Raw genomic sequence first — 12135 nt, forward strand, 5'->3', positions numbered from 1 at the left:
AGTGGCACTTACTAAATTAAACTGGTGCCAGAGCGCCACCTAGGGGCCGATCAATTAAATCTTTAAGGGTTATCCTCAGGAGGGTATTGACAATAAGTATACCAAGTTTGGTGTTAATCCAACCAACCGATTTGGAGATATAAAATACTTCAATTTAAAGAGCGCCACCTAGTGGTAATCGTCCAAAATTTTGCAGCAAGCCTCAGGGCCTCATGGGGAAGTAGTAACCTGAGTTTCATGTCATTCAGACACACCAATGAGGAGATATGCAACATTTCGTGTTTTGTGTTGAAAATAGCGCCCCCTGCAGGAAGTTGTTATTTAATAACTTGAGTATTCTTTGGGTAATCAAAATTCTTTTAATAACTTTTTGTTATGACGGTCCATAGATGCTGTGAGCAAAGTTTGGTGCAAAGCGATGAAATTGCCTAGGAGGAGTTCGAAAAAGTAGGTTTGTGACATTTCGCGAATTTGCGGAAAAAAAACGGTAGGCGAAAATGGGCGTGGCCTATATCACGAGATTCAGCAGGACTCAGTGAACGCGTGGGTATAAGTTGTTTGAATGTGCGATAAAGTATGTGGAAGTTATTAGCCTAAACGCACTTTCCTTTATTACAGCGCCACCTAGTGGTGGAAATTCAGGATGACAATAGATTATAAAATTTTTCACCATGTGTGACTTATATTTAAAGTTTCATGAGTTTTTGTCATGAGGGTCCATAGATGCTCTGTGCAAAGTTTGGTGCAAAACGATGAAATTGCCTAGGAGGAGTTCGAAAAAGTAGGTTTGCGACATTTCGCGAATTTGCGAAAAAAAACGGTAGGCGAAAATGGGAGTGGCCTATATCACGAGATTCAGCACAACTCAGTGAACGCGTGGATATAAGTTTTTTGAATGTGTGATAAAGTATGTGGAAGTTATTAGCCTAAACGCACTTTCCTTTATTATAGCGCCACCTAGTGGTGGAAATTCAGGATGACAATAGATTATAAAATTTTTCACCATGTGTGACTTATATTTAAAGTTTCATGAGTTTTGGGGTATGTTCAGGCAGTGAAAAATGCGATCATTTTGGACAAAGAATAAAAATAATAATAATAATAATAATAAATAATCATTCGAAATACAATAGGGACCTCGCAGGTCGTTGCCTGCTCGGGCCCTAAAAATAATAATAAAGAATCATTCGAAATACAATAGGGACCTCGCAGGTCGTTGCCTGCTCGGGCCCTAATAATAATAAAGAATCATTCGAAATACAATAGGGACCTCGCAGGTCGTTGCCTGCTCGGGCCCTAATAATAATAAATAATAATTCGAAATACAATAGGGACCTCGCAGGTCGTTGCCTGCTCGGGCCCTAATAATGTAAATTATATTTTGGGGACAATTAGTTTGAAATTGGTTTGAACTTGTCACTGGAATGGGAATTGAAAAGTCACTGGTTCCCCACACCCTAAACCAGGGGTCTCAAACTCAAATTAGCTTGGGGCCGCTGGAGGCAGTATCAAAATGACCAAAAAAAGACACCAAATGACCCCAAAAAAGACACAAAATGACAGAAAAAAAACCTAAATTACTTAAAAAAGACACAAAATGACCAAAAAAAGTGGGCCGCTAGTTTGAGACCCACACCCAAAACAGTATCCTGACACCAGATGCACACAGCCACACCACAGACAGATAGACACATAGACTTAGTATAAAGCAACAGGAGCCCACAACACAGAGGAAGGAGTTGAAAGCTTGCCCTCTTTACCTGTGTGTCTGGAGAGACAGAACCAGCTGTTTCAAAGCTCTGCTCTCTGTGTCATCTTTGCATGGCATCAAGGAAGCTCTTGTTGTGACTGCAAGAAGAGAGGAAGATGGAGAGAATATGTTTAGTATTTCATCGTTTCCCTCTGTGTGTAGTTGGGAGGAAACAGCTTTTGATGCCTCCCACTCAGTTTGGCTGCAGGCCTCGGTCTTTTTTGTTTGGAGCCACAGATCAGAGATTCTCCTAGAGACTCTTACAGCTTTACTGTTGTTAAAAAGCTTTTTATCAGCCCATGGTGCAACTGAGAAAAGGCTACTTTTCACTTTGAACTATACTATTGTTGGAAAGGGTATTTGTAGCATTAATATATATATTTTTACAAACTGAGTATGACACGTTGGTTTAATAGCATAAAAAACAGTAATAACAGAGTTGTTAGGGGGCGAGGGATCGGTAACCTCTGTCACAAGCAGTGGTGAAATGTAACTAAGTATATATACTCAAGTACTGTACTTAAGTACAATTTTGAGGTACTTGTTCTTTACTTGAGTATTTCCACATATGTAACTTTTTACTTCTACTCCACTATATTTAGAGCCTAATATTGTACTTTCTACTCCACTACATTTATCTGACAGCTTTAGTTACTTTTCAGCTCACGATTTAACATTAAATACATGATCAATTTAAAGTGATTAGACATTTTTTTTTTTTATTATTAAACCTCATAACAGTATATTAAGTAGTTAATGAGCCCTACATTAAGCATTAAAAAGACTGCTTATATAAATGCAGCAATATAAGATTCCAATTACATATTTGGAAAATATAAAACAGTCTGAGTGGGTCCATTCTGCATAACGAGTACTTTTACTTTTGATACTTTAAGTACATTTTGATGCTGATACTTTTGTACTTTACCTAAGATTTTTTTTTAATTCAGGACTTTTATGTGTAGTGGAGTAGTTTTGCAGTGTGGTATTAGTACTTTTACTTAAATAAAGGATCTGAATACTTTTTCCACCACTGATCACAAGAAGCACTAGCAATGCTTTCTCAAAACCTAGTGGGTAGAAACATTTAGGGTCACATATTTTCTCAGGAGTTTGTGGAAACAAAAGGAAAGCTAAAAGGAGAATGTGTATTTGTCTTACATTCATCCAGTGAACAGACAAACAACTCTAAATGACTGATAATGTTATGCAACCTAACACAGCTAGCAGAGGGTGCAGCTCGAGGGGACAACAATAAGTTACCAGCTAACGCTAGCGCTACTTAACAAGCTTAGTTAGCAAGGTACATCGATAGACTAATTTTTACGCTTATTTTAGTTGGTGACAAACAGGCTAAAAAGATGCATAGGTGACTCCTTAGAGTGTCTTTGAGTACAACCGGTTGCTGGTGATGGCCAAATGAAGCTTCACAAACCTTTTCCTTTTTTTACTGAGCCCACTAGATGGTGCTCTCTGTTCAACAAGGGTTGAAAACACACTGAATTTTTGGACATCACAAACAAACACCTAACAAGGCATTTATAGGTGGCCAAATTGTTCCACTTAACTCTCATGAACTGAAGCACAGACAACCAAAAACAAGTTTGCTGCTATTTCAATGTACACAGTGCCATGGATATACATTGATACACCTCTATCTTGATTGACAGGTCACTGTGATCGATCACAAAGTTGCCAGCAAACCCTGTTTTATCTATCTATCTGTCTATTTTGCTCTAAATGGGATCATAATTAACATAAACAACATCATGTTGTATTGAAGAAGACTAGCGATTGAGACCATAAAGTCATTAGGAAGATTTTTACAGAGGTAATAAATCAAGAGAAAAGTAGGGAAATTTTCTTATAGACTTCTATACAATCAGACTTCTTTTTGTAATGGCGATTAGAAAGAATGCAGGTTTAAGGCACTGCTGCATTAATTGAACTTGAGGATAGCATCGTGTTTGCAGGTCAAGCTGTACTTTGTACTTCAGGTCCATTCAGAGTGTACCTGCTCCAACACAGCTCCTCAGTTACAGTGTATGGCTGTGAAGCTATTAGGGCTGGGCGATATGTACCAAAAGTCACATCCCGATATATTTATGAATATCGATATACGATATATATCCCGATATTTTTATTTTAAAGTGAGAGCAAATGTTCAGTCAAAGTACAATATGATAAGTAGTAGTTTTATTGAAACTTTTTATTTAAGTGAACATAAATACTGTACAACAACCGGAGTACCTTTTTTTTTTTTTTTTTTTAAATCAAAGCCCCATAAAGTGCACATTTAAATAAAAAAATATCTTAAATAAAAATAGCCTATGAAATAAAATAGGCCGAAATAAATATATTTATATGAGAAAAGAATAATGAAAATTACAAAATAACTAAATATGACAAACCCTAGTAAGGGCAGCATTTATATAGAAAGAAAGAAAGAAAATTGAACTATATCAATATATGCGATATGGTCTAATTTCATATCACATTTAAAAATATATCGATATATCTTTTATATATCGATATATCGCCCAGCCCTAGAAGCTATCCAGCCTCATGATGCACACTGTTAGATCCAATGTAGAGGCCAGCAGAAGTAGCAATGTTTTTGACAGCGGCCTCATTTGTCCATGGTAATTATATCTCTCACCACTAATGTTAATCTGGTATGGGTTCAGCAGTTTGCTTAACACCACCCTGCTGCTGTTTTCACACTGCTGAACTGCTGCCAATGTGATGTCACTAATGAGTGTGTCTGTGTGTGTATTGTAGGCTACTTCAAGCTGGAGAGTCCTCTTCTACAGCACCGTCTACAACAGCACAGGAGGACACAGGACAACATAACCAGTGGACAAGTAAATGAAGAGTTTTCTTTGACGTTTTCATCTATGGCCAAATAGTAGACCTGCTTCCTGTGGCATGTGTGAGCAAACATGACAGTAACATTACCTGAAAAAACTGCGAAGCCACGCTGATCTGATTTAAAATGAGGCACAGTATCACATTCAATTTAAACCAGACCTGGCCAACCCGCGGCTCCCGAGCCGCATGTGGCTCTTTGCCCGGTTTCATGCGGCTCTTACGTTCATATCGAAGTTTGTGTTTGTGGTTTTTTTTTATGTGCGTGTGCGCTTCGCTTGAGTTCTGTAAACTATATTTTGAATGCTGGCGTACACAGTCTGGCCGTAGTTTTCTGTCAGAAAAACTGCAGCTACTTCAGAGAGTTTTTTATCCTCTTTAATTGCTTCACACATGAACAAGGTATAGGACTTGCTGTGGTGAGATTTTACAAAAATAAAACTCTATGTGCGGGATCACGCATCACAACATGGCGACCGGTCCGGATCCATAAAAACGCACATTATACAGCAAATAATAATAATAATCAACCGATGCAAATAACTTGTACTCACACACAACGGACACTAAGTGATAACAGTTATGATGAGGCTCAGTTTGACTCTGCCGTAACCGACGAGGATGTGCGGCAGCGGAACTGTTCGTCGTTCATTCGGGTTTACTCGGGACTACTCGGGTCTTTCCTGTGACATTCGGCGATGTCCCGAACAGGGCAGAGCAGGGAAGATTGCACAAGTTCAATAAGGTATTTTAGTCAAACGCTAAGTAACATGCATAGTAAAAGAAAAACGCTATTGTAAATTATTTTATTTATGTTTGTGGACTTGGTTGAACTGGGAGTTTGTCTGTGTGAGACAGTGCACACAATGTTCATTGTTGAAAAAACTGGCCTGTGGTCTTAGTACTTTAGGAGTCAATTTCTGTCATTATCATGTTGGTGTGTGACATTTACAATAAATCTGGCTGAGCAAAGGTTTGTGTGTGTGTGTGAGGAAGGGATGGGGTGATCATCTGTGCCCATGTGTATGATGTGGCTCTCTGTGGTAACACAGTAAAAAATGTGGCTCTTGGTCTGTGACGGGTTGGCCACCCCTGATTTAAACTCACCTCAGAGTATTTCCTATAAGCTATTTTTATTTGAATGTAGTAGAAGTTTTTTGTAATCATCATCATCAATACCACATTAAAAAAGTATTTTTTTCACCTCCGTCACACAGGGTGTTCGATCGGCTCTGGGTCGGCTCAACAAGGCAACAGAATACTCCTCGTCCAGTGACGAGGTCGGCAGCAGTGACGACGAAGAGAGGAACAGGTGAGATCTTTATCAGCAGGAAGGGGGGGGTTTGATAAAGCATAGTATCGCAATATTTTGCGTGGCAAAATTATATCGATTCATGGACACCAAGGATCAATATTCGGTACAAATCATTCTTTAAATTCTAAACCAAAGCTTAATCTCACCATAAATAAAACGATGATAAAGCAACTAGAAGAAGTAAAACTTCTAGGAGTCATCTTTGACAATAAATTATCATGGGATAAACATATAAAGAAGGTTGTGAATAAAATGGGAAATGCCATATCAATAATCAAAAGATGTGGTAAGTTATACAGGCTTTGGTTTAGTCTAGTTTAGACTACTGCTCTATAATCTGGTCCACTACTTCATTGAGTAATATAAGGAAGTTGTATTTGGTCCAGAATAAAGCAGCAAGAGGAGCTCTTTGCAAAAGCTAATGGGGATCTAAATAAAAACAAACAAACAAACAAACAAACAATATTAACACTTGATTTAGCATCAGTATTTTAGCTGTTTTTGTTTTTTTCCGGAGGCTGTAGCGGGCTCACTTTTAGGAATATACTGGAGATACTGGTCTCATGTGAAACTAGAAGAGCCAAGGAATCTATAGGCTCCATGATATTGTGTCAGGAAGTTGTTGAAATAATGCTGAAAAGTTAGGACAGTTTTAGCTTCATGCTAAAGACACTGGAACCAGGTATGTGACTCCGTCGCCACGTTATTTCACGGACACAGCTGTATTGAAGCTAGACAGAGCAGTGAAGCTTAAAGTTTTTGAAAGTTTGATAAAATGCTGCAGTTGTTGTCGTCCATACATGTTTGATATCAGTTGAGTTCAGTTTGACTGAATACTTTGTTGGTCAGTCTGTGGGTTTGACTCTCATTGTGGAGAAATAAAAAGACTGAAGTGAGATAAATAGACAAATAGAAATTTCTCTTATTTGACAAAACAATTCTTGATTGAACTTGTCACCCTGTGATAGTCTGTGACCTATCCAGGGTGTACCCCGCCTCTCGCCCAATGTCAGCTGGGATCAGCTACAGCTCCCCGCGACCTGAATGCGGATAAGCGGTTAGATAATGAATGAATGAATTCTTGATTGAAATTAATTTTGTGGACACAAAATGCAGTTAAACAGTTAAATCGCAATACTCACCTTATTGTAAAATTGCAATTATATGGTATCGTGACTCAAGTATGGGGATAAAACCGTAGCATGGGGCCGATACACTGATTCACACCTCTAATGTGCGTGTTATTTTGTTTCAAAAATTCCTTTTTTGAATGCACCATGGTCTTCATCCAGTCTTTTCTTTTAACCTAAAAACCTATTGGCAGGGTATTAAACAGTTGGAACAAGCAGTGCCTAATTCTTTCAGTTCTCCCAAACAGCAACATTATGAAACATGATGTGCTGTGAGATGTAATGTACCAATGTGAAACCAATATTAAGAATCAGAGAAAAGTTTGAGTCCAAAGGCACTCAAAAGTTTACTCTGAATTCTGCTGCATCTACTAAGAAACTGGACAGGATTAAAATTCCAGGAAAAATCAATCTACTACAATCTTAATTTGGTTTACATTTAACATTCATACAAACTTGCCATTAAAATGAATAGTCTTATTACTGTGATACATGCATTCATGTCTGCTTATAGATTACAGTGTTTATTAATTTTGACATAAATGATTTCTCTCCTGCTTTTACTCCCAGGAAGTTAATCATCCTGGTTTTTGTTGATCTAGAGGACGTATTGATCTTGTTTCCAATTAATAAATGCAGCACCTTCAGTCAGACTCTAGTCTATAATGTGGACCTGTCTGTGTGTTTCAAGGTGCGGCCTGTCCAATGGAAAGGGGAAACACTTCAGAGGAATACCTGATGGGATCGTACTGCAACCTCACCACAATCTGAACCAGGTACTCATCAAAAACACACGCACTGCTTCCCTTTTTTCTACTTCAAAGTCTTCATTGCATTTTAACATTTAACAGCTAGATGGTGCTACATCTGTACTGTTATACTCTAGACCAGGGGTAGGCGACCTGAGGCTCTGGGGCCACAAGTGGCTCTAAAGGCCATTTGCAGTGGCTCCCTGTGGCTGTGACAACAAAATTATACAAATGTTTTACATTTTAATGTTCATTTATCATTAGTGTAGGCCCAAAGCTATTAGTATTCTTCAGTTGTAAAGGTGTGTCACTTATACAGTCATGGAAAAAATATATTAGACCGTTGTTTTCTTCAATTTCTTGTTCATTTAATGCCTGGTACAACTAAAGGTACATTTGTTTGGACAAATATAATGATATCAACAAAAATAGCTGATAAGAGTTTAATTTAAGAGCTGATATCTAGACATTTTCCATGATAATTATTTTGGTTATTATCAAGAAAACCATGGAAATGTCTAGATATCAGCTAAATCAACTCTTATGAGCTATTTTTGTTGTTATCATTATATTTGTCCAAACAAATGTACCTTTAGTTGTAAAATGAAGAAATAAATGGTGGTCTAATATTTTTTTTTCCATGACAGAATATGACATTATAAAAATGTTTTAACATTTTTGTCAACTGAAATGTTTACGAAAGTCTACGGCCCAGTGCCTTAAACTCTAAATATTGAAAATATAACTTCAAGTGTAGTTTTTAGATTCTGCATTCTGACAAAATCATCTTAAGAAATGCTCATTATGATCTATAAGTGATGCTGGTAGGCTAATTTAGACTCAGTAGGCTGTTTTATCTTCTTTGAAAGGCTGGAAATAAGGTTTGTGGCTCCATTATGCCTTTTTTTTCTTTCTTTTTTGGCCAACAGTGGTTCTTTTGTTAGTAAAGGTTGCTGACCCCTGCTCTATACTGTTCAACTGGCATTTGAATCTGTGAAAATTTCTTGTCACCATTATCCTGGCCAAACTCATTGTGATTCATGATATTATACCAAAAAAAATGTTAGAAATGGCACTAAAACATACCGTACTAAGTTTACCTTTTTAAATAAGTATTATTATTGCATCAGAAATTGAACACCAACATCTTTTTTAGTGAAAAACAAACTAAAGTGATCATAAATTAAGTCCACCTTGTTTCAAATCTCATAAAAAGGACATATACAATTATTCGGATCGTTAAAATTCACTACAATCAACATGGTCCCAACAGCCCGCCTCCCTTCACTCTGTCTCTCATTGTGCTCCTCAGATTTCTCGGATAGGTTCAGATGACACCTACCTGCTACCAGACCTCCTGCAGAAAACCTCCTCCTCCAGTCCTACCCACAATGCACTGGGCCAGCAGCAGCGAACACGTGAACTCAGCTACTCGCAGTCGCCCACAGCCCCTCGATCCCCCACACACCAGGACCTGCATGTGAGTTTACAGCCCTGATTGCAAAAAAGTTTGGGACACCTTCTAAAATGTAAACTAAACAAAGTGTGATCATTTGTTTTGTCCCTTTTGACATAAATATTAAATTGAAAACTGTGCAAAGTCAATGTATTTAACATCTAAACGTTATTGTTTAGTGTAAATATTCACTCATTCTGATTTGAATCCCGGCAAAGATCCCTAAACAGTTAGGACAGGGGTCGTGTGTTTGTCCAGGTGTAGGTGTGGATTTAGTCTTTAAACAAGTAACAATTGTGATTAATTTAATGGTGCACAGTAGTGATGTGCCACTAGATGGAGCTCTCTGTTCAACAAAGGGCTGAAAACACACTTGATTACCATTGCTTTAGCCTTTTTCAATAAACCATGGGTGCCATCTAGTGGGCTCAGAAAATAAAGAAAATGGTTCATGAGTCTTTGTTGCTACATCACTAGTGCACAGACTGATTTCAAAATTGCAACTGAATTTGCACACTCTGGCTGTGACATCAATGGATCTAAAGTAGAAGAGAATTAATTCAAACTAATTCAAACATTAAATTATGAACTTATTTGTAGCGTCTATGTTATATAATTCTGGTGAAAGAATTAATAAGATGATGATATTTCATAATGGTGAATATATTATACAGTCATGGAAAAAAATATTAGACCACTCTTGTTTACTTCAATTTCTTTAATAACCAAAATCATTATCAAGAAAACCATGTAAATGTTTAGAAATCAGCTCTTAGATTAAACTCTTATGAGCTATTTTTGTACCTTTAGTTGTACCAGGCATTAAAATAAACAAGAAATTGAAGAGAACTAGGGTGGTCTAATCATTTTTTCCATGACTGTACATTGCCCAACCCTACTGCTCTCTTTTACTTTGAAGCCATGTAACACAAACATGTATGCACCTTTCAGCATTAATGGCTCCTTCACAAATGTGCAACAAGTCCAGTGTGAATGTAGAGACGGACATGTCCAGAACATTTGTATTAATGATGAATTGATGAGTTATGTGGCAGGGCTCTGACCGCATGTATTACATCACCTATCGATACTTTGGAATATTATTGCAAGTCTCTGCGAAGTCCAAAATGCCCAATATGACAGTACATCACTGGCATAAAAAGATGAGGAGCAGCCCTGAGGGAGAATTTTAGGCCAAAGATCATCTGATATGAACTTATGCAAATCATGTGCTGATAAGGTCTTAATAGTGCAGATTGCAGACAGGAATTTAGTAAAGAGTTGCTCCCCTGAAGGATTGGACAGTTCATAAAAGAGCATCAACAGGTGTTTGCTTTCCGTATCCCCCAACTGAAACAAGTGGTTAACTTGATAGTTATTGAAAAATTTAAGATTTTGATTAGAGCTGCAACAACTATTCGATTCATCGAACAATAATCGATTATTAAATTAATCGTCAACTATTTTGATAATATAATAATTGGTTTGAGCAGTTTTTTTTAAAGACAATAAGTCCAAATTCCCTGATTTCAGCTTCTTCAATGCGAATATTTCTGGTTTCTTTGCTCCTTTATGACAATAAACTGAATTTCTCTTTGGTTTGTGGACAAAACAAGAGATTTGAGGACGTCACCTTGTGGTTTGGGAAACACTGATTGATATTTTTATACATTTTATTGACCAAACAACTAATCGATTAATCGTTTAAATAATCGACAGATTACCGTAATCGGTTATGAAAATAATCGTTAGTTGCAGCCCTAACGTTGATAAAAGGTTTGATCAGGGTGTTTTGCTTAACCCTCCTGTTATGTTCGTTTTTCAGGAACAGCAATAATGTTTGTGGGTCAATTTGACCCGGGGCATGTTTAATTATCCAAAAGTGTCAGAAACTAAAAAAGCCCAATATACATTGTTTATATTTCATTAATAACTCCATTACTAAGCATCTTAATCAATATTTAGTGCAATGGTGTTCTTTACGTCTCACAGATCAATGAGATTCAATGAGGATAATTCACTAGTTTTTCATTTAAAAAATGCATGTTAAAACTTTTTTGTATGCACATTGGGAATACCTAAATATACAATACAATGGTTTTACATGATATAGATTTTTTTTTAAACTTTATTTCACATTTTAAAATTTTTGCTTTTTATGAAAAAATACTTCTAACTATTTTTTTTAGATTTTTAAACTTAACAGGAGGGTTAAAGGTAAATATGTGACTAGTTGCATTAGTTGTGTTTGTCCACCAGGGGGAAGTGGTGGCACAGTTCAGGTTTACTGGTAGCAAACTCTAAACCAAGAATGTATTTGTACCAATACTGGTGAGAGAGTGAAATAAAATGAGGTTTGAAAGAGAACCTAATAGTGATGTTGCAGAGCTGCTGTCACTGATCTGTAAAGCCATGAACATGATTTGTCATATGGGGTCAAAGCTTCTTTTTTTTGACAGTGTACATTAATTAACATTCCTGTGCAAACATTTCTTTACACATGTTTAAAATACTAGTTTTTTAGTTTGGTCTTGGTTGTTTGTTTGTTTGTATTATTATTTTATACTATTTTTTATATTTATTCTATTTAATTTTTATTATTCTATTTCTATTACCTAAATCAGTTTTTACTCTGTACTTGTGCTGCTGCCACACCTGAATGTCCCCCATGTGGGTCCAATAAAGGAATATCTTTTCTTATCTTGATTGCACCATTTTCATCCACAATCCCAGTCCAGATATTAAAAGCAACCTAAAAGCAGACAAAGATAAACAAATGCAGTGTCAAAAAATTAAATAATAAAATATATAATAATAATATAAAAACATTGTTTTGGAATAAATGTTTTTGTTGTGTTTGTACACCA

The 12135-nt window shown here is 36.7% G+C and overlaps 1 protein-coding gene across 1 annotated transcript in view; it reads left to right on the forward strand.

Moving 5' to 3' along the window:
• si:zfos-2326c3.2 (mitogen-activated protein kinase kinase kinase kinase 4) overlaps nucleotides 1-12135 on the forward strand; it is a 116780-nt gene that overhangs the window by 79336 nt on the left and 25309 nt on the right. The window contains exons 21-24 of the mRNA XM_059345611.1: nucleotides 4532-4614; nucleotides 5836-5930; nucleotides 7755-7839; nucleotides 9125-9292. Of these exons, the coding sequence (XP_059201594.1) occupies nucleotides 4532-4614; nucleotides 5836-5930; nucleotides 7755-7839; nucleotides 9125-9292 (431 nt within the window). The remainder of the gene's footprint in view (nucleotides 1-4531; nucleotides 4615-5835; nucleotides 5931-7754; nucleotides 7840-9124; nucleotides 9293-12135) is intronic.

Source organism: Centropristis striata, chromosome 12, assembly GCF_030273125.1.
Source record: "Centropristis striata isolate RG_2023a ecotype Rhode Island chromosome 12, C.striata_1.0, whole genome shotgun sequence".
Taxonomy (NCBI): domain Eukaryota; kingdom Metazoa; phylum Chordata; class Actinopteri; order Perciformes; family Serranidae; genus Centropristis; species Centropristis striata.